Source organism: Crinia signifera, chromosome 1 (assembly GCF_055691185.1).
Source record: "Crinia signifera chromosome 1, ASM5569118v1, whole genome shotgun sequence".
NCBI lineage: Eukaryota > Metazoa > Chordata > Amphibia > Anura > Myobatrachidae > Crinia > Crinia signifera.
In genome coordinates, this window is record NC_139217.1 from 329804683 (window position 1) to 329828747 (window position 24065).

The following is a 24065-nucleotide window of genomic DNA, read 5'->3' on the forward strand; positions in this document are numbered from 1 at the left end:
AAGTCCCTCAAAGTCACATCAGAACTGAACTGGTCCCTAAAAAAATCAGTGTTTGAAATTTTCTTGAAAATTTGAGAATTTGCTATTCATATTGTAAGCCTCCTAGTGTCCAAAAAAATTAAAAGGAAGTTGAAATAATGATGGAAACATAAAGTAGACATATGGTCTATGTTAGTTATTAACTATTTTGAGTGGTATGATTATTTGTCTCACAAGCAGAAAATTTAACATTTTGCAAATTGCTAAATTTTCCATTTTTTTACGACATTTTGGTATTTTTCACAAAAAAACACAGACTGTATCGACCCAAATTTACCACTAATTTGAAGTACAATGTGTCACGAAAAAACAATCTCAAAATCACTGGGATAAGTAAAAGCAAAAAAAAGTTATCCCCACTTAAGTGAGACATGTCAGATTTGAAAAAAAGGGCTCTGTCAGGAACGCAAAAACTGGCTCTGTCAGGAAGGGGTTAATGACTGGGTTTGAAAAATGACAGGTTTGACCTGATTGGATGGTTGTCTATCACTCTTCACTTTATATATTTTTTTGAAGCTTGGTACATCTGGCCCTGTAGAAGCGGGTGATTGACAGTTTCTGTTTTCAGATGCTGCATGGATACTCACCTACGTAAACTAGCATTTGTGTAAGATAGTAAACCTGGCTTCCAGAGCATCACACAAAAACAGGTAAGGTCAATACACACTGGGCGACTATGCCCAGCGTGTATGGACAGTGATGATCACTATCATCACTGGGGGGGAAAGCCGCTCAGTGCATACACACTGAGCGGCTGTCCCCCAGCCCGGTGCCTTCAGCGTGAAGAGAACGGCTTTGCATAGCACAGAGCTATGCAAAGCTGTTCTCAAAGCCGTTCATCTGCTGGTAATATGAGCAGATGAACAGCTTTCTCAGCGATGATGTGGGAGTGCACAGCAGCGCTCACCGCTCATCGCTGGGGCATACACACTGAGCGGCTTTTCCCCTGCCTGGTGATGTCAGCGGGGAGAGGATGGCTTTGCATAGCGCAGAGCTATGCAAAGCGTTCTCAAAGCCGCTCGTCTGCTGGTAAAACCAGCAGATGAACAGCTTTCCCGGCGATGCGGGAGCGTGCAGCAGCGATCACCACTCATCACTGGGGCATACACACTGGGCGGCTTTGGGCTGAAAGCCGCCCAAACCTGCTGTTTTGAGCGATTTTCAGCTCAAAGTTGCCCATTGTGTATGGGCCTTAACTTTGCAACCAATATCATCCCCTAATGTTAATTAATAGTAATATAATGGATAGATGTTCATCCTGTTAAAAGCTACACATTACATTACTTGTACTTACTTTTCTGAGCTCTCCTAAACAGCAAGAAAGCCACAGCAGCTGATATTGACAGAAATAATCCACTTCCTGCTATGTAATATATCCAGTATGGCATGGAATCTACATAAATAAGATTCAGAGATGACTCTATGTTAGGCTAATTGTGCAATTGAAATACCTCAAAGTGCATAATTAATCATTAAGCAAGGGTTGCCTACCCTCTCCGAATGGACAGGAGGCTCCTGAAAATCGGGTCCCCCTGAAAAGATGTGCAACCCTCCCAGATACCACTGGACCCCCCCCCCCTATGCATCTCCCCCTCAGCAGCGTTAATTCACCGCCATTTGCGGCTTTTCGTGGAAGGACGGGGCTAAATATGCAAATTGCATCATTTTAGCTCTGTCCCCTCCCCAAAGACCCGGGATTTGCCGTACTGATCGCCGAATGGCAGACGGGACATTGATCCCATCTGCTGATTTGCGGTCGAGCAAAACAAAAAGGCCAGGGTCACGGCTGTCGGGACAAACCAATAGTCGTGACCCAAGATTGAATACCCCCAAATATATCCCTTACTTTTCCACTACTCAGGGGCTACAAACTGAAAATGAGGGTTTATTCGGTGTAAATACCAGCCCTATCCTTCTCCATGTGTTCCTATCATCATACCTCGTCATATGAACGTCTGTCCCTTGCCTCACCAAGTGTGCCTCTGAGCCCTTCCCATTAGTGCCAAGAGGTGGGATTAACATCATTACACCTGTGTGGAAACCTTGGCAGTCTAGTGGCCTCCAGACCTGTAACCTGCTGTAACAAACTACAAACCTCCACATTTCAAATTATATCCCACATCCCCCCACTGAGCACAGCATTCCCATGAAAACACTGGGTGTTCCCAGGGAAATCCGGCGATGACGGGGGTGCCGGGGCAGGCAGCTGGCATCAGTGGATGTCAGCTGCCAGCCTGCTTCCCACACAGGGTGCTCATAGATCAGAGACACTATAGAGGTGTCTCTGATCTGCGTGCGCTGGAGAAATCATTCGATGGTCACCGACCATCAAATTATTTATCCCCCGCATCCAAGGCTGTGAATGAATGATTATGTAAATAGTCCATTCGCAGCTGTACAAGGGATCGTGGGTGTTAAAGGGGGGCCGGCACTGCAGGCGGTGTTTGGTGCACACGCAACGCTGCGAAATTCGCAGCTTTGCGTGTGGACCAGAATAAGGTCCTTTATCTTCTGTAACTAAGGGGCTGATTCAGACCTGTTCATATGGGTTTGAATTCTGTTACTTTTTTATGGTGGGGGTCCTGCGCATGCGCAAACTCCCTGTGCGAAGGCCTTTGGCGAGTATCATACTCACCGAGGCATTGGCACAGTAAGGGGAGGGCCGGGGGCAGGCAGGGGGCTGCAGCCAGCCACCCGCTATATGGGTTTCCCCATAAAAATTCCCCTGGGAATGCAGGCGTGTCGATGCCTGCGTGCGGCGGGTAGCTGACGTCATGTGACATCAGTGCCTTCCCTAAATTCGGACTGCAGCGGCCATCTGAAAAGTAAGTATTGACTTTTCAGACTGGAGGCTGCAGAAATCATTTGCTGGGCTGCGAGTATATGCAGCTTAGCGAACAGGTCTGAATAAGGCCCTTAGTTTTCTCCTGTTTACTTATCTGTATGCTGTTTCTATTTTTTCTACAAATGTAAATTATTTTAAAACTATTTATGGACCTCCCATTTTTTTTATAATTTTCTATGAAGATTGCAGATAAGGAAATAATGGATTTAACAAAATAAATGCAGTCCCAATTAATAAAAAGAGAAACTTACCAGATATTCTTATGAACACTGCATTACTACCCAACGATAATTTTCTCTTTCCATTTATTTCCACCACTGTATATGCACAGCGATAATTTCCCTCATCCTCTTTCTTGGATAAAGACAACGTGTGATTGTTTGTTGCCCCTTGTTGTTTATTTGTAAGTATTTGTTTATTATCCTTGTAATACAGGATTTGTATCACTACATTGTTATTAGGAGGGGAACATATCATAGTGATAGTCTGCCCCTCATTATACAGATCACGTGATGGGCTTATAGAGAAGGAGGGAGGAGGCGGGGAACCTGAAATGCAAAGGAAGCATTTTGTCATAGAAATCATTCATTACCTAAGTATGCAACTTATTATTGGCTAACATTACATTACAAATTACATTTTCTACTAAAATGTTAAAAGTGAGATTCAGTTATATATTTTCTCTGTAATATAGAGAAGGAGGTAGACAGATAATAGGCAATAAGGCAATGTGACAAAATACCAATATTGTCCTCCAGTACCTGCACATGGAGGGAATGTGTACTGTACCTATGGAGGGCTGCTGCTAGTTAAGGGTCCTACTTGTGGTATCTTATAGAACACTATTTACAACTGAATAAAGGTTTTTGTTTGCTCAAGAGAGGGCAAACACAAGACAGAAAAGGGCTTTGTGGGCGCACTCTTATTTATGTATATATGTAATTAATTTAAAACATAACTTTTAATTCGATCTGTTAATATAAGGTAGCAGAATTTTTTTTAAAGATTTTAAAGAGAAAAGTGTGATGAAATATATATAGATAGTTAGGTACCACTTAATAGAGGCAAAAAGGTTTTTGCATAAAAATGTTGTGTGATGGTCCTATTGGCTTTTTACACTTTATTCTCCATTCGGCGCATCACGTCCTTAATCGACATTGATATATGGACAATGCGATTATGGGCGAAAATGAATGGTTTGGGTCCCTATTCGGTTTAAATAACCCGTAGGGATGTATGTTGCCCCAGCAACTGTTGTGATGGTATTATTACAGCTTGTATTGCTTATGCAGTAGGCGTGTCCAGTACAATTTAATTAGGGATACCTCTATTGATACCACACCAGGGGTTCTTCTGGGGTCACCCACAAGAATACTAATCTGGCCCGTCACTGCTTAGCTTCCAAGTTCGGGAAGTTTTTGGGCAGTTCCAGTGAGGTATGGTGGTATTTTATTGAGGATTAATTCCCAAAATCCCAATTGTCTGGTTAACTGCGTCAAAGCGTTAATAGCTGACTCAATACCTGATTATTGTTGGCCACCATTCAATTACCAGCTGAATATTAGTAATCAATATTACTTAAAGAATCCACATCATGTAGTAAAAACAGGGGGGGGGGAGGAGAAAGCAAGGGGGGGTGGGAGAATAAGATTGGGAGAGGGATTGGGAAAAAAGGAGGAGTGACAGATTTGGAAATAGGGAAAAAAGCACGGTGAAAAAGACAGAGAGGAGAAAGAAAGCATTAAGCACTAATTAGTGCATAAAGATGATTGGATGTCAGTCTTTTAAATAGCATGGCTCACAAACCTTGTCTTATACCTTCTGAGGAAACCGCTGCTTACCCACATAGCGGAGAAACGCGTCAAGGGATTTTACCAGCTGGCACTCCGTGTAGCCGACTCAGAGCAACCGCTTAACAATCTACCTCAACCTGCCTTAAAAATTTCCAAGCCGTTCCAGAGTGACCTCCCCAGTGTGTTGCTATCTTCAACAAGCAGCCGGCGTCTGACCGGTAATTCAAGCCACCGCAACCTGGGTGAGTGTTTGGACTGTGTCCTGACTTCTGTGATTCCTGGCAGTACAGAAAACTTCCATCTGCGCTGTTTGCCGGAGACGGACGGCTCGCCCCCTGTGAAACATCTCATCAGCGGGTTGTCAACAGGCGGTGACCGCTGACAGGGGTGCTGGAGCTGTCTGTTAAATATACACAGCACAACTGAATATTTCTCTCGGCTGTTCAAATTTCAAAGGATCTGAGGTCGGTTAATCATTGATAAATACTCTGAGTAAGCCACTGACATTTATAATTCCCCAAATCCATTTAGGGATCAATTTAAAGGACAATCAGCTGTCTATAACAGCCCTTGAAATCGTCAATAGGAGTGTGTGCGAATATATCGATTCTTTTTACTTTTTTGTATTTTTATGAGCTTATATTGTCTGTACAATTTTATTGTGTGTTATTTTATATTAATAAATTTGTATTGAATTCATCCAACTGTGGCGCTCTCTAGATATATGCGAATTATCGCTTATATCTTGTCTTTCTACATATTGTCCTCTTACAAATATACCTATTTGTACTTGGGAGCAGCCAACCATATTTACATCCATATTTACCTAATTGATTCAATAATCTTTGTGTAATTTTCCAGTTTTTTATTATTTTCTATTTTTTCCCCAAAAGGGGGTGTGGTCACTGATTGCGCCCGATTGGTTTGTTCTTTCTGAACCAGAGCTGTTATCTCGAGAAAGAAAGCAGTTCAATGATGTGAGAGGCTGGATCTGGATGGTAAATACAGACAGTCTTGCCCCTTATAAATTTACTGTATCCCTGCGATCAGGGCTTTAGGTCTTCTGGTGTTAATAGGGTTAAATACCTGTATACTGGATCTGGGTAGCCTGAGAAATCAGGTAGTGAAAATTTGAGTGGGTTTAAACCAGTATCCACAATTGTATCCACAGTGTTGCAGTCTCTAATTAGTGCTCCGTTCCTGTGTAGGTTGTTGTAAAAGTTGCTAACAGAGAGCCCGCCAATTGAGTGCCTGGCTTAGTTCCAATAATGGATTTTTAAACACAATTTTACTGACAAAGTAACAAAGTAACCGTTGCTGCTTGTGATGTATTGAGCATGATGCAGCTAGATCCCAATGAGGGATTCTTAGCTGTTGGCAAACAGTTAGTTGATGAAATACAATTTGTGACTCTTACAATTGGATGTTGCAAAACTTTAGTGGTTGTTCTTAGAAAAAACGGGAAGAAGTGTCACTCTACTGCAGGACGCAGCGGGAGGACACTTGTACCTGGGACACCGCCACCGGGTGTCAGTGCTTCAGGTCCAGGTAGGGTCACTGTGGGGGAGTCTCTGGTGCTGGTCACGCCGCTGCTGTGGTTGCTGGGGTGTCCGCTAGACACGTGTTTCGCCGGGATCGGCTTCTTCAGTAAGCGCCATCTTGGTTGAGGGCAGTATGCCCTTAGTCTTATACGTCGTCAGTCCAATCACTATGTTTCCTTTCTGATTGATGTTTTGGCTCGCCTATGGAGAGGCACTTGTCTCTGGTTGGTCCAGAGCTATTGTGCTGTGAAAAACGTCTTTGGTGGACGGGCATGGAGCTTGTGTTTTTGCTGGTTATTACAGAAGTTGTCATAGCGAGTATCGCTTTTATTAACGTAAGGTTTTTTTTTTGACTGCTGGGATTAGCCGCAGCACGGGAAGGTGATCTTGATTTATGTATACTCTATTGTGCTACTTTAATTGAGTATGTTAAGTGGCTGATAATTAATGGAAGGCTGGTAATAGGTTCTTACGTGCACAAAGATAAATCTTTGCCCTGTGTGGCATAGATTAGATATCTATGGGATTTTTTCAGGAGTAAGAGCTTTCAGCTGATAGTGTCCCAGTTACTTTGTGAGCCATTGGGCATTATAGCTGAAAAGGACATTAAAAATTGATTTGAAGAAGTAGGTGGCAGGTAATGCATGCCGGTTGGGTTTATCATACAAAATGGTGGGACTGTAGTGTGTATTGACTATGTGACCTTAATATACAATTGGGTGTGAGTGAGTTTAAAAAATTGTGAGTAAGTGACAAAAAATAAGTAAGAAAAAGCAAGTGAGTGGAAACAGTGGAGAAAATTGGAGTGGTGCCAATTGCGATCCTGTAAATAACATTGAGGATGGGTATAGAGGGTGATAGTTATATATAGTTCATTCTCGTGAGAAGGGTCAGCTTTATGCTGCAATGGTGTAATATATGTGGTAGATGGTGCTTGGGTTGGCAGTGACTTTTTTATTTGAGGCGTGATTACATGTGGGGTGATGCTAGTTGTGTTACCGTTGTGGTACTTGATATTTTGTGACACATTGCGTTACCATGGTTGTGCTGGTGACGTGAGGATTGGAAATTGGTTCACCGTGTACCATTTAATGTGTATGCCTATAGCTGCTACAGCCGACAGATGAATGAATTGCCCTATTGGGGTCATTGGTAAGTATGATTTGAATAAGTAGAATAGCAATGGTTCAGCAGTGGTCACTATCGTTTAGTAATATATGGTAAATTTATTTAAGAAAAGCCCCATACTTTATATCCTCATTAAGGCCGTTGGGTGCCAGGGATCCAAGCCTAAAGATCCATTTCCCTTCTTTCTGGAGCAGTGTCTGGTTCAGATCTCCACCTCTGAGACCAAGGTGTATTTGTTCAAGGCCAAAGATTTTGAAACTGGTGGATTTCCCTTCATGTTTTCGATGGAAGTGTCTCGCTACCGTGGTTAACTGTTTCATCTTTTTGATGTCAGCTTCGGCATTTCGGATATTCCCTAGATGTTCAAGGGCACGTTGTTTTAGTTGACGACTTGTCATCCCAACATATAAGATGTCACAGTCACATGTGATGCAATATATCACATTCTTGCTTTTACAATTGAAGTATCCTCTGATGGGGATCAATTGTCCGTATTTGTCCTTTATTGTGGCTAGTTTTTTGATATGTTGGCATATTTTGCATCCTCCACAGGGAAAGCTACCATCTGGGAAAGTGTTCTTGGTTCTTGGTCCTGAGAAATGGCTATGTACTAATTTGTCCTTGAGACTGGGTGCTCTTCTCCAGCTCATGTTGACTTTGCTGTCCAGTTTCTTAGCTAAGTCGCTGTCACTCAAAATAATGGGCCAATGCTTCTGTATAATACTCTTGATTTCACGCCATTCTTCGCAGAAATTCCCGACAAAGCGAATTGTGGTGTCATCTTTTTTGGTTATGGGTTTGTCGGTTTTGAAAAGGATTTGTGACCTATCTATCCCAGCCACCGTTTGTTGTGCCTTTTTGATGGATCTTTTGGAGTAGCCTCTCTCCCTCAGTCTGCTGCTGAGGTCTTTACAGTTTCGTTGGTATACTTCTTCATTAGAACAGTTCCTCCGAATCCTAAGGAATTCTCCTTTGGGGATATTGGCGATTGTGGGTGGAAAGTGTGCACTTGAGTTGTAAAGTAAACTGTTGGTTGAGGTTGATTTCCGAAAGAGTTCTGTATTCACCATGTTACCCTCATCTCTGTATATCTTCAGATCTAGAAAAGATATACTCGTTCGACTGTATTCGGATGTTAATCTTAAATTAAGCTTGTTGTTATTGAGGTGCTCCAGGAATTGGTGTAGCTGTGCTTCGGTACCCCTTCAGATCATCAGAATGTCATCTATGTATCTCATCCAAACGGTGATGCATTCATCATAGACATGGTTGTTCTCATGAAAATCAAACTCCCGTTCCCACCACCCAAGGAAGAGGTTGGCGTACGTGGGGGCACAAGCCGTCCCCATCGCCATGCCCCTCCCCTGGATGTAGAAGCGGTTATTAAATGTAAAATAGTTTTTGTGCAGTACAAAATCCATCAGTTGGATAAGGAAATCCTGAAAATCGCCAGGCCCTTCCATTTGGAGAAAGTATTTGACTGCTTCTATGCCCAGGTCGTGTCTTATGCAGGTATATAATGCTTCAACATCTAGGCTTACCAAAATCTCAGATTCATCCAGTCAGACATCATGGAGCTTCTTTAGGACATCAGCTGTGTCCTGTACATAGGATGGTAGGGCCGTGACATGTTGTCGTAGGTGTGTATCTAGAAAGATACAGGCTTTCTCAATGAGTGCTCCATTACCAGACACTATTGGGCATCCTGGTGGTTCAGTTATATTTTTGTGGACCTTCGGTAGTAAGTAAAAGGTCGCTGTGCGGGGATTTGGATTGGCTAGAAATTGATGTTCAGTTTTGGTAATGGTCCCATTCATTACTGCGTTATTGATGATCTTTTCATATTGTGCCTTGAAATTTGATGTTGGGTCAAAAAGGGTCTTGGTATAGCATGATGTATCATCTAGCTGTCTGTTGACTTCTTTCAGATATAGCGAGGTTGGCCACAGAACTATGTTCCCGCCTTTATCCGACGGTTTAATTTCCACATCGGTCCATTGTTGGATTTCTTGGATGGCTTGATTCTCCTCTTTACTAATGTTTTTTTTCCCCAATCCCTCTCCCAATCTTATTCTCCCCCCCCCCCTTGCTTTCTCCACCCCCCCCTCTGTATATATCTTCAGGTCTAGAAAAGATATACTCGTTCGACTGTATTCGGATGTTAATCTTAAATTAAGCTTGTTGTTATTGAGGTGCTCCAGGAATGGGTGTAGCTGTGCTTCGGTACCCCTCCAGATCATCAGAATGTCATCTATGTATCTCATCCAAACGGTGATGCATTCATCATAGACATGGTTGTTCTCATGAAAAACAAACTCCCGTTCCCACCACCCAAGGAAGAGTTTGGCGTACGTGGGGGCACAAGCCGCCCCCATCGTCGTGCCCCTCCCCTGGATGTAGAAGCAGTTATTAAATGTAAAATAGTTTTTGTGCAGTACAAAATCCATCAGTTGGATAAGGAAATCCTGAAAATTGCCAGGCCCTTCCATTTGGAGAAAGTATTTGACTGCTTCTATGCCCAGGTCGTGTCTTATGCAGGTGTATAATGCTTCAACATCTAGGCTTACCAAAATCTCAGATTCATCCAGTCAGACATCATGGAGCTTCTTTAGGACATCAGCTGTGTCCTGTACATAGGATGGTAGGGCCGTGACATGTTGTCGTAGGTGTGTATCTAGAAAGATACAGGCTTTCTCAATGAGTGCTCCATTACCAGACACTATTGGGCGTCCTGGTGGTTCAGTTATATTTTTGTGGACCTTCGGTAGTAAGTAAAAGGTCGCCGTGCGGGGATTTGGATTGGCTAGAAATTGATGTTCAGTTTTGGTAATGGTCCCATTCATTACTGCGTTATTGATGATCTTTTCATATTGTGCCTTGAAATTTGATGTTGGGTCAAAAAGGGTCTTGGTATAGCATGATGTATCATCTAGCTGTCTGTTGACTTCTTTCAGATATAGCGAGGTTGGCCACAGAACTATGTACCCGCCTTTATCCGACGGTTTAATTTCCACATCGGTCCATTGTTGGATTTCTTGGATGGCTTGATTCTCCTCTTTACTAATGTTTTTTCCCCAATCCCTCTCCCAATCCCTCTCCCAATTCTCCCACCCCCCCTTGCTTTCTGTGGATACAATTGTGGATACTGGTTTAAACCCACTCAAATTTTCACTACCTGATTTCTCAGGCTACCCAGATCCAGTATACAGGTATTTAACCCTATTAACACCAGAAGACCTAAAGCCCTGATCGCAGGGATACAGTAAATTTATAAGGGGCAAGACTGTCTGTATTTACCATCCAGATCCAGCCTCGCACATCATTGAACTGCTTTCTTTCTCCTCTCTGTCTTTTTCACCGTGCTTTTTTCCCTATTTCCAAATCTGTCACTCCTCCTTTTTTCCCAATCCCTCTCCCAATCTTATTCTCCCACCCCCCCTTGCTTTCTCCCCCCCCCCCCTGTTTTTACTACATGATGTGGATTCTTTAAGTAATATTGATTACTAATATTCAGCTGGTAATTGAATGGTGGCCAACAATAATCAGGTATTGAGTCAGCTATTAACGCTTTGACGCAGTTAACCAGACAATTGGGATTTTGGGAATTAATCCTCAATAAAATACCACCATACCTCACTGGAACTGCCCAAAAACTTCCCGAACTTGGAAGCTAAGCAGTGACGGGCCAGATTAGTATTCTTGTGGGTGACCCCAGAAGAACCCCTGGTGTGGTATCAATAGAGGTATCCCTAATTAAATTGTACTGGACACGCCTACTGCATAAGCAAGACAAGCTGTAATAATACCATCACAACAGTTGCTGGGGCAACATACATCCCTACGGGTTATTTAAACCGAATAGGGACCCAAACCATTCATTTTCGCCCATAATCGCATTGTCCATATATCAATGTCGATAAGGACGTGATGCGCCGAATGGAGAATAAAGTGTGAAAAGCCAATAGGACCATCACACAACATTTTTATGCAAAAACCTTTTTGCCTCTATTAAGTGGTACCTAACTATCTATATATATTTCATCACACTTTTCTCTTTAAAATCTTTAAAAAAAATTCTGCTACCTTATATTAACAGATCGAATTAAAAGTTATGTTTTATATTAATTACATATATACATAAATAAGAGTGCGCCCACAAAGCCCTTTTCTGTCTTGTGTTTGCCCTCTCTTGAGCAAACAAAAACCTTTATTCAGTTGCCATACTGAAAATCATATGACTATTAGAATGCACTTGTTATAGTCTTAAAATTGGTTTCTCCATAAATTGCCACATAATTACTACTAGTCAGTGCGGTTCCAACCCCCACCCTGTAGTTCAGAACACTATGTACATCTAGTAGGCATATGAGCTGCACATGTGCCAGTGTATTGCTACCAATCTTGTTGTGGTGTGGTGTCTGAGATGGACACAGCACATTTACTACCAGTCACAATGCTGGAATAGCATAAAGGTACACATAAAAATCATGCAGTGATATATAATACAATGGTGCACATGAAATGGTATGGTGTAGCAGTGTCAAATTGGGGAATCAGCACCATACCATATATACACAAATAATAAATATAAAAACAACGATAATGTCAGTAAGTGTCTAGAAACTTGGGGAGTACCCTCCCAGAGATAGAGAAGCTGGGTGACATCACCCACCCACTGCAGTCCGCGATGCACATAAGAACTATGGTGGCGGCAGGAAGCCAGCAGCAGCAGAAGATTCAAGTACACACTGACCGCCTCCACACTGCTTGGCACAATAGTAAGAGGTAGGGATAACGCAGTATACCCCTTGGTCCTCCATTTCACTCCAGATGGAGCTGCATACCTCCCAACATGACCCATTCCAGGAGGGACACATTGCTCTGCTCCTGGGCTTCCTTATTTATTATTATTTATTTATTTGCAGTTTCTTATATAGCGCAGCAGATTCCGTTGCGCTTTACAATAGTAGACAGTGATAAAACAAACTGTGTAACAGACATACTTGGTGGTTAGAGGGCCCTGCTGCAAGCTTACAATCTATTAGGTATATAGGAGGGAAACACAAGGACAGGCATCAGTCATAGCATAGCAGTCCCAACAAGTTACAAGTCCAGAAGGGAAGCTATATAATACATAAGTACCTCAGAGGGTTATGCGTGTAGAACTTAAATATGATAGGCTTGCCTGAAGAGGTGAGTTTTCAGGGAACGCTTGAAAGTTTGGAGGCTAGCGGAGAGTCTAATTGTGCATGGAAGGGCATTCCATAGGATGGGAGCAGCCCGATGAAAGTCCTGTAATAGTGAATGGGAGCTAGTGATCCGCTCAGATGAGAGACGCAAATCTTGTGCAAATCTTCCTTCTAAATGTATGATTGCCATCGCCTTTTTTAAACAGGATGATGGATAAGAAAGGTATTTCCTCACAGGTGATGGTAGTCATAAATTAGGAGGGAAGTCCAGGAACAGAAAATTGTGTCCCTCCTGGAGAGGGCCATGTTGAGAGGTATGGAGCTGGATACATTTCAAGTTAACCCCTCCCCTTTTTTTCCATAGGTCTCAAGGTTATCACTTTATTTTATTTTTATTTATTTTTCCTATGTTTATTTTCATTACTTTTATTTATTTTCACTTTATTTATGTATACACTCTGGCTGAGATTTAATAGGATGCACACTGTATTTTAGTAAGGTTCCAAAATAGCACCTTATCGCATTTTTCGACTAGTTAATGAGATGAGAATTAGCGGGAAAAAAATTCGCGATTTTTCTATATGATGAGATTTTAGAGAAATGGTAATGTGTGTTTTATTTTATATTTTTTTAATGCGTGGGGTCCTCCCTGAGCATAACCAGCCCCAGGCTCATTGAGCTAGACCTGGTTCCAAAAATACAGTGGACAAAAAGCATAAAGGTCGCCTGTATTTCTGAAACCAGCCCCGGACACGTGGACTAATCATGGTTTCAAAAATGCGGGGGAAAAAAAACTGTGGGTCCCCCATAATTTGGAACAGCAACAGGCTCCAACAGCACGTGGTGTCATGCCACAGCCGTGGGACACTTTACACGTAAGGTCCCCCGGCCGTACCATGCGCACCGTGGCTGGTTAGCCCTTAACAGGGTACCGGGGGGAGTGGGGACCCCCCAAACAAACAATCCCCCCCAGGCTTCACCCGTCCATGGCTGAAGCCCGGGGCTTTCCCCGGTGTCCCTGGGCGGTGGACACCGGGCCAATACCCGTATTTTTTTTTTAAGCATTGCTTTTTACAGGTGAACTACAATTTCCAGCGGGCCTCCCTCTCATGCTGGGACTTGGCAAACCACAAGTCCCAGCATGCGAGGCATTAATGGGCCCCCTTGGGCTTGTAGTTCACCTGCCAAAAGATGTTAATTAAAAACAGAGACACAGAGAAAAGTATAACTTTAATAAACATAGACTAATTTTACACCACTATACATTTACCATTCCAGGCTCCAGTGGTGACTGCCTCAGCAACAGCTCACCCCGCACTGATTGCGGGGTGAGCGGGCTTCCTCCTCACTAATGACAGCTTGTATAGTGCTGTCACAGCGCTATACAAGCACTCAGCCGTGGTTGACTCTATGCGTCTCCATGGAGATGCTTTCCGCCAATCAGGGGAAGCCACTCAGCCCTGATTGGCTTAAGTGTCTCCATGGAGACATATAGAGCCAACCATGGCTAAGTGGTTGTATAGCGCTGTGACAGCTGAGAATCCCACTGTAATTAGCGAGGAGGAAGCTTGCTCACCCTGCAGTCAGTGTGAGGTGAGCTGGCTCAACCCCGCTGTCTGTGCGGGGTAAGCTGCTGCTGAGTCAGTCACCAATGGAGCCTGGAATGGAAAATGTATAGTGCTGTAAAATTAGTGTAGTGGCACAGCGCTAGTTTGAGGAGGAATGGATTTACTAAACACCATGAGATATAAAAAACAAATATTTAAAATATATGATTGATGAATCAAAAATTCAGAGGCAATGATAATAGCAGCAATTGCATGGTGATTGGTTTGAAATCCCGGCGGTAGGAATCCCGGCGGTCAAAATCCCGCCGCCGGAATCCCGACTGCTGAAATCTCAACAAGGGGGGGACATGGATCGCCCCCCTTGTGGGCTTGCTGCGCTCACCACGCAGCGGGCCCGGTGCCTCATTACACTTGTGGACACCCACAGAGGGACAAAGTGCCAGGATTTCGGCGGTCGGGATTCCGGCGTCGGGAATGATTCAATATTTGAATGATTCAATGTAAAAATATACTGTTTTATGGTGGTACCAAATAAACTGTTTAATTTTTTACCGAAAATAGTGCCAGTTGCTCTCTCTTGTACTTTAAATTATTAGAGCCCTGTAACATGCCTATGCCATATGTGTAAAGTCATGCAGGTTCCAGGTCTGCTTCTTTCCTCCTCCCACAACCCTGCTCAGTGCTGTGGATCTCAAGCTCTCTCTGATAACAAGACTGCTTTTGGTTTGCACCATTTTTACTACATGTAAAATACATGCCAACCACAGGGGGCCCCTAGCTAGAGGGGGGCCCAGGAGTACTGACCCCCTTTGCCCCTTCTTTAATCCAGCCCTGGGATCTGCGCATGTGCATATGTGCAAACGCCATCGGTGATTATCAAACTCGCAAAAGCATTCGCACAGTAAGGGGAGGGCCGGGGGCAGGCAGGGGGCGGCAGCTAGGCAACAACCAGCACTATAAGGGTGTCCCCATAAAAATGCTGGGCATTCCCCTGGGAACGCAGGCATGTTGATGTCTGTGTGGGGCGGGTGGCTGAAGTCACTGTCTGCCCTAACATCGGACTGCAGCGGCCATCTGAAAAGTAAGTATTGACTTTTGAGACCGGAAGCTGCAGAAGCATACCTCCCAACTGTCACGATTTTAGAGGGACAGTCCCGATTTTCGGGTACTGTCCCGCTGTCCCACCCGCGGCAGGCATTGTCCCGCTGCGGGGGGGTGACAGTTGGGAGACCCCCCAATCTAGTAGAATAGACGCTGTGCGCATGCGCACAGCGTCTATTCTCGTATGAAAATGAGGTTGCGGCTAATTAGCATAAACCCTCATTTGCATACGCCCCGCCCCCTTTTCGGGCGCTCGCGCGGCTTGGCCGCGCGAGTGTCCCTATTTCCTCCGGCCAGAAGTTGGGAGGTATGCAGAAATCATTCGCTGAGCTGCGAGTATATGCAGCTTAGCAAACTGGTCTGAATCAGGCCCTTAGTTTTCTCCTGTTTACTTAAATGTATGCTGTTTCTATTTTTTCTACAAATGTCGATTATTTTTTAAATTTATGGACCTCCCATTTTTTCAATCATTTTCTCTGAAGATTGCAGATAAGGAAATAGAGGATTTAACAAAATAAATGCAGTCCCAATTAATAAAAAGAGAAACTTACCAGATATTCTTATGAACACTGCATTACTACCAAGCGATAAGTTTCTCTCTCCATTTATGTCCAACACTGTATATGCACAGCGATAAGTTCCCTCATCCTCCTTCTTGGATATAGACAACGTGTGATTGTTTGTTGCCCCTTGTTGTATATTTGTAAGTATTAGTTCATTATCCTTGTAATACAGGAATTGTATCCCTACATTGTTATTAGGAGGGGAACATATCATAGTGATAGTCTGCCCCTCATCATACAGATCACGTGATGGGCTTACAGAGAAGGAGGGAGGAAGCGGGTATTCTGAAATGAAAAGGAATTATTTTGTCATAGAAATCATTCATTACCTAAGTATGCAACTTATTATTGGCATTACATTACATTACAAATTACATTTTCTACTAAAATGTTAAAAGTGAGATTCAGTTATATATTTTCTATGTAATATAGAGAAGGTGGTAGACAGATAATAGGCAATAAGGCAATGTGACAAAATACCAATATTGTCCTCCAGTACCTGCACATGGAGGGAATGTGTACCTATGGAGGGCTGCTGCTAGTTAAGGGTCCTACTTGTGGTATCTTATAGAACACTATGTACATCTAGTAGGCATATGAGCTGCACATGTGCCAGTGTATTGCTACCAATCTTGTAGTGGTGTGGTGTCTGAGATGGACACAGCACATTTACTACAGTCACAATGCTGGAATAGTATAAATGTACACATAAAAATCATGCAGTGATATATAATACAATGGTGCACATGAAATGGTATGGTGTAGCAGTATCAAGTTGGGGAATCAGCACCATACCATATTTACACAAATAATAAATATAAAAACAACGATAATGTCAATAAGTGTCTAGAAACTTGGGGAGTACCCTCCCGGAGATAGAGAAGCTGGGTGACATCACCCACCCACTGCAGTCCGCGATGCACATAAGAACTATGGTGGAGGCAGGAAGCCAGCAGCAGCAGAAGATTCAAGTACACACTGACCGCCTCCACACTGCTCGGCGCAATAGTAAGAGGTAGGGGTAGCGCAGTATACCCCTTGGTCCTCCATTTCACTCCAGATGGAGCTGCATACCTCCCAACATGACCCATTCCAGGAGGGACACATTGCTCTGCTCCTGGGCTTCCTTCTAAATGTATGATTGCCATCGCCTTTTTTAAACAGGTTGATGGATAAGAAAGGATTCAGTATTGAATCCCGGCGGTCGGGATCCCAGCGTTCAAAATCCCGACGCCGGAATCCCGACAGCCGAAATGCCGACAAGGGGGGTACGTGGATCGCCCCCCCTCCGAATCTCAGATAGAACACGTTTTTTTTTTTTTATTCGATAATTTTTATTGAAAGTTTGAACAATAAAAGAACATAGCAACCGGACATAGGCTCTTATTCAGATCTGATCCCAGTACAAATTTGTTCTCAAAATTGGCCAAACCATGTGCACTGCAGGTGGGACAGATGTAACATGTGCAGAGAGAGTTACATTTGGGTGGGGTGTGTTGAAACTGAAATCTAAATTGCAGTGTAAAAATAATGCAGCCAATATTTACCCTGCACAGAAACAAAATAACTCTCAAAAATCTAACGCTCTCTATACATGTTACACCTGCCCCACCTGCAGTGCACATGGTTTTGCCCATTTTGAGAACAAATTTGTGCTGCGATCAGATCTGAATAAGGACCATAGTGGTTATGGCAGTGTACATATATAGGGTAGATATATGTCATGTTTCAACAGTTTCATACATAAAAGCAGATACGGACCAAACGTGGACATTGTACCAGGGTTAACAGTATATCACAGTGTATTACATTTAGGATAGAAATATAGCCAATAGAACACATTTTTAATGGGAGTGTCAAATGTGAACCAAAGTGCCCAATCATCTGTGCTCAATTTGGCTGTCTATAAAAGGCCATTAAGCACACAAATACCTTTCTCTTGCTGTTTACAGCCATGGCAGATTTTCACAGCCAGGACATTTTGGCATTTGGGGCTGTGAAATACCTGATGCACTGTCAGTAGCGCCGATGCCAGAGTCATAAAACTCATACCTCCCAACATGACCCTCTCCAGGAGGGACACAATACTCTGCTCCTGCACTTCCCTCCTTAGTGTATGATTGCCATCACCTGTGTTAAAGCACCTTTCGGTACTTATGTATTATCTGGACTCCCATGTTAAATGCACCCCATTTTTTCATACCCCTACTATCCAACTACGCATGGAGTTGATTTTATATAGTGTGGCGAGCGCAGTGAGCCACCGTGCCCGAAGCGTGGTGAGCGCAGCGTGCCCCGCCAGGGGACGCGGTCTCATAAGAAAAACGGGAGTCCAGATATTACATAAGTACCCACCTTTCTTATCAATTAACCTGTTCACCACAGATGAGGGCAATTATACATTGGCCCTTATTCTGATTGAGTTGTATGGCCGCGTGTTCGGTCGGATGGCCGATGTATTGTGCTTGCGCATGTGCAGAGGCATTTCTGCGCATGTGCAAACGCTGCGCACGTCCAAATACGGCGTGAATTCTGTACAGAAAATGAACAATCGGAACAGGGAGTGGAGAGGGGTGTGAAGGGCTGTTTGGGCTCATTAACATATGCGTAAGCCCCGCGTTTAATGGGCGTTCCCATGAAAACGCTGGGCGTACGTATGGTAATCCGGCCATGACGAACGTGTGGGGGGCGGACAGTTAACATAGCCGGATGCCAGCTGCCCGCCCATATCCCTGCTTTCGCACGAAGAAATGTCCGAGTGGTCTGGAGTGGATTCGGAGCTGTCTGACCGCTCAGTCCATCAATCTATGGTCGGCTACCATTGGAGGATGGGGGAGGTTCCCACAGATGGGGGAGTTGTTCACATAAAACATCCACGCAGTCCGTTCGCTCTGCGTCTTACCGCATATTTTTGGCACTGCTAAGGACTGATTCAGCTGTATGCTTAGTCTGCAATTGAGTACTGCAAGAATAATATAGTAACTAATGTCTAATTTGTCATTTTGTAGTACTTACATGGGTTGAAAAGTGCCACAATGTGTTATAAATACATTACATGGGCTGATGGTTTGAAGCTGAAAATGGGGTGTGGCCTTGTGGGAGCTAGGCCATGTCTATTTTTTTTAACATTGTATCGGATCTTCTTCTTACCATATCTTATTTTTGGGCTCATTGCCTCTGATTGATTGGCCACCCCTGGTGTAGTGTTTGCCCAGCTATAGAATAATAATGGTCACATGGGCAAATTTTATATAGCAATAAACTAGAAAAATGTTATGGAATCTCTCAAGCAAGTTCCTGGTTTGATATGTATAAGTAAAACATTATAGAGTAGTACTTACTTGGAAAATGTAAGGCATGGAGTCTGGCTGAAATAAACAAGCAAGACAAAAAGAAAATTGTGCTTGTATACCATTCTGAAATCAACATATATACATACAATATTTATATATATTTATTGCAACAAAAATTGACAAATTGCTCTTTAAAACGACAGATCTGATTAAACAAAGGGACAGATGCAGGGCCGATGGCCTTGTGGGCCGATTTTGTGCAGGATGCAATCATCCAGTCCCTGAGCTCGCCCCACTGCCTCCCTGTCCATCACTGTGCTACTGAGCCCGCAGGCCACCCTGCTGCCTCCGGTCCTGGCTGCCAGCACTGTTGGCGGTAGTAAGCCCCCTGTGCTGCTGGCAGCGGTAAACTGAACTGCCATCTGCCCACCCTCCAGCACTCCGAGAGTGGAGATGCTGGTGTCCCGCATCCCACCCCCCCCCACACCGGCATCCTCCCCCCGTACACTGATCGGGAGCCGAAGACTGAGAAGAGACCCGTCGCATCCAGCAGCCTCTCAGGCAAGATGAGTCTCTTCTCCACATCAAGCTGCACCATGCCAACAAGGGTGGCAGGAGAGTCAGAAGTGAGACCAGTCTCCAATCCCCCATCTCCAACCCAGTGTCCCATTATCTAACAAACAATCCCCTATATTGCTTCCACTCCCCATCCCAGTGTCTGCCACTCTGCCACCTTGTCCTCCCCTTTCCCTCCCCAATGGGACAACTGCCCCATTACACTGGCCCGCTTTGTTGCGCTCGCCATGCTGTCTGAGTCCGGCCAGTCAGGATCCCGACGTCAGGCTAATGACTGTCGGGATCCCGACTATCGGAACCCTATATCACACCCATCTTCATCATTGAAACATGTCAGCTCAAGTTGAATACACTTAACACTTATATTTTTTTAAGACTGTTAGTATATACATGTTAAAAATTATGCATTTTATTTTTTGGGATCAATTTCTACTTACCAATAAGTACAGTAGCATAGAACAGCCTGGTGGAAACTTCCATTCTGTGCTGAAAGATAACAATTTTGTTTCACTTCATATAGCGAAAGTATTTTGCTGCGTACATTGCATTCTATAGATACAGTACCAGTGTCACACAGCACTGACAACCCCTCTGACAGCACTGTTTCCCTGTACCAGGCAAAAAGGCTGATATATCACAATTTACCCCAAACACATTTTACTTTGAATACATTTATTTTAATCTAGGACAGTATAGTAAGTAAGTAAGTAAGTTTTATTTATATAGCGCACTTTCTCCAACAGGACTCAAGGCGCTTTACAGACAATAAAAATAACAATGCACATACTGCAATACAAAGGGTTATCAGTACAAGGAACAGGCAACAATGGCAGTACAAATGTACATCACACATACAGATATGCACAAGACGCATTCTAATAAGGGACACGGACATGGGGAACATATTTACCGAGCTGTGCAGTACCCAGGCAGCCATTCAGCGGCGCCACATGGTGATTGCACAGCCAGTAACAGTACTGATATATATAAACTAGATGTACTCTAATGAGGAGCACAGACATGGGGACCATATAATTACTGAGCTGTGCAGCACCCAGTCAGCCAATCAGCGGCGCCACATGGTGATTGCACAGCCAGCTAGGTAGCCAGTAACAGTACTGATATATATACTAGATGTACTCTAATGAGGGTCACAGACATGGGGAACATATCATTACTGAGCTGTGCAGCACCCAGGCAGCCAATCAGCGGCGCCACATGGTGATTGCACCAGCCAGTACTGTACATATAGAACACAAAAGAACAGTACAGGGTACACAGAACTAGTCATAACACAATTAAAGCACAATTCTTAGTACACAATACAGCTGAGATATAAGGAAGTGAATGAGAATAGATGCAGGTATAGATTGTAGATGAGTAAGAGAGCTGTAGTTGAAATACAAGAAGAGTGCAGTGAGAACAGGAGGGAGGAGGGCCCTGCTCTAAGGAGCTTACAATCTAGAGGGAGGGGGAGACAGACAGGTGACATGAGGTGCAGGTAAGGAAACCTGAGGCTAGAAGTGAGCATGGCAGGACACGAGGCAGCAGGTAAAGAGAATGGACAAAGTAGTCCTCTCTCTCCTCCTATCCTCCTCTTCCCCCTCCACCTGCATAGTCTATGAGGGAAGTGAAGTATGTAATAAAAATAAACTATTTTCTAACAACACAATAACAATTACAAATACCTGTTTTAACATTTAGTTAACAAACAAAAGGTATGACAAAACGGGATTTAATTTAACTTGAATTGCCGTAGAAAGAAATAAGGGGCCTGATTCAGACCTGTTGGCAAGGCTGCAACCATGTTGCACTGCAGGTGGAGAAGATGTAACATGTGCAGAAAGAGTTTGATTGGGTGAGATTGTGGGTACTTGTTTCCTAGCACGGCGCCCATCTCGTTGATCGCATGCCTTAAGTTTAAGGTACTTAAGGCATGCGATCGACGCAATGGACCCGATTTTCTGTCAATCACCAGTTTATTTGCCAGTGAAACAGAAAATCGCGTTGATCTCATCCATCTCGGCCCATTATAATGGGCCGCGATGCAACCGACGCGATCAACGCGATTTTCCCATAGAGAATAATGTTTAATTATTTCTAAAGTTAAAATCGCGTTGATCACATCAACACGATTTTACATAGGGAACAATGGGAAATGGCCAATTTCTCATTGTATATGGTTATAAAGTATGGTTAATGCCCCCCCCCCCATTGTTAATGCCACCCCACTATTGACGCCAACCCGAAGTGTGGCGAGCGCCGCGAGCCTGTGAGGGGCGGCGGTACGCGTCCTCCCACCTTTTCATACCCCCACTATCCACGTCGGCGTGGAGTTGATTTTATAAAGCCACTGAGCCCGAAGCGTGGCGAGTGCAGCGAGCCCCGCGAGGGGACGCGTATACCTGTGAAGTTATGCGCGTCCCCTCGCGGGGCACGCTGAGCTCGCCACGCTTCGGGCTCGGTGGCTCACTGCGCTCGCCAAACTTTATAAAGTCAACTCCACGCCGACTTGGATAGTGGGGGTATGAAAAGGTCGTAAGACGCGTACCGCCGCCCCTCGCGGGCTCGCTGCACTCGCCACGCTTTGGGTTGGCGTCAATAGTGGGGTTGCATTAGCAATGGGGGGGGGGCATTTGAATCATGAGGGGGGGTTTGCTATTAAAATGGGGGGTTTGGGGGCTTTTTACATTGAAATCAATGTAAAATTGGGTGTCAGGGACCAGGGATTCCAATGCAAAAATCGGGTCGATCGCGTCGATCGCTTTGCATGCGATGTGGTTGGCATGCGATGCGATCTACGCAATTTTTCCGACCCAATCAATACAATTCTTCCTGAAAGAGCCAACCTAATGAATGCCTGTTACAGAGATAAATATATAAGAGCTGGCTCTTTAACACACAGTGATATGGCGTCCTGTCGGGTTGATCGGAATGGCATATCACCTGTTGTACATCGCTCAGTGTGTAGCGGCGATATGAATGCTCCAATGGTGGCATGTGACTATATTAGGTTTGATTTACTGCAATCAAACCTGAAAAAAGTGCTAGCAACACCATGTATGCTGATGAAGAATGCAACAGTGATTGGTCCGTCCTTCATTAACATCACTGCAGTGTATATGGGCGTGGTATGGGGGCCCGACAATCAGAATTCCGACTGTCAGTATACTGACACTCTGAAAGGGGGGCAAGCACATTGAAGCTCCTCACCGTAGGTTCTATTCTCCCTCTATGGGGGTCAATGTCAGGAGGTCATCCGGGACCCAGGCAATCCGGGCTGATGGTGATTCAGTCCAACATCAGACTAAATCCCTGTCGCTCCAGTGTGTACCCAGCTTCTGTCCATTAGTAATTTGAACTGTATCTGAATCTGAACCCTGTATCAACATTCCTTATCCTAATTTATGTCATTTTTGTACTATAAGTTACAAGGGATTCAGTATTGAATCCCGGCGGTCGGGATCCCGGCGTTCAGAATCCCGACGCCGGAATCCCGACAGCCGAAATGCCGACAAGGGGGGGACGTGGATCGCCCCCCCCCTTGCGGGCTCGCTGCGCTCGCCACGCAGCGGGCCCGGTGCCTCGCTACGCTCGGCACACTAATTTATTCTCCCTCCAGGGGTGTCGTGGACACCCCAGGAGGGAGAAAGTGTCGGCATTTCGGCGGTCGGGATTCCGGCGTTGGGATTCTGAACGCCGGGATCCCGACCGCCGGGATCGTAACTGCATCCCGTTACAAGTATAGACTGACTTCTATTTCCGAAGGGGAGAGAAATCATTCGATGATCGGTGAACATCGAATGATTTCTCGCCCATACGGCTGCTTGCTAGGGGATGTGTTTGCGTACAACCCCTTGCATGTTACTGATGGGATTTGGCGGAGGGAGGGGGGAATTATGTGTTGAAGCAGCACTATTGGGTGCATTATATGTGGAAGCAGCACTAGTGGGGGCATTATGTGTATAAACAGCACTACAGGGGGCATTATGTGTGTAAGTGGCACTAGTGGGGGCATTATGTGTGTAAGTGGCAATAGTTAGGGCATTATGTGAGTAAGCAGCACTACAGGGGGCATTATTTGTGCAGGCAGCACTACAGGGTGCAATATGTGTGTATGCCGCACTACAGGGGGCAATTTGTGTGTAAGAGACACTACAGGGGGCATTATGTGTGTAAGTGGCACTGCAGGGGGCATTATGTGTGGAGGTGGCACTAATGGGCGCATTATGTGTAAGCCTTATGGGGGCATTATGTGTAAGCGGCACTGAATTTATAGCAATACCTGGAAGTACCGGCAACAGTGGTGATGCCAAGAGAAGATGCAGAAAGCTGCATCTTTTGCCTGGAAACCCCTGGCAATGAGTAATTAGAAGCTTTACTGTGGTGCATAATTTGTAAGGGCGAATTTTTGTGCGAGACAATAAAT

At 44.4% G+C, this 24065-nt stretch overlaps 1 protein-coding gene across 2 annotated transcripts in view; it reads right to left on the reverse strand.

The window, feature by feature from the left end:
- LOC146029596 (uncharacterized) overlaps window positions 1-24065 on the reverse strand; it is a 66866-nt gene that overhangs the window by 32306 nt on the left and 10495 nt on the right. For both annotated transcript variants that reach the window (XM_083158359.1, XM_083158358.1), the window contains exons 2-6: window positions 20074-20122; window positions 19109-19135; window positions 15756-16052; window positions 3136-3432; window positions 1334-1432 (exon numbers count right to left, since the gene is read on the reverse strand). In XM_083158359.1, the coding sequence (XP_083014485.1) occupies window positions 1334-1432; window positions 3136-3432; window positions 15756-16052; window positions 19109-19135; window positions 20074-20116 (763 nt within the window). In that variant the 5' untranslated portion in view covers window positions 20117-20122. The remainder of the gene's footprint in view (window positions 1-1333; window positions 1433-3135; window positions 3433-15755; window positions 16053-19108; window positions 19136-20073; window positions 20123-24065) is intronic.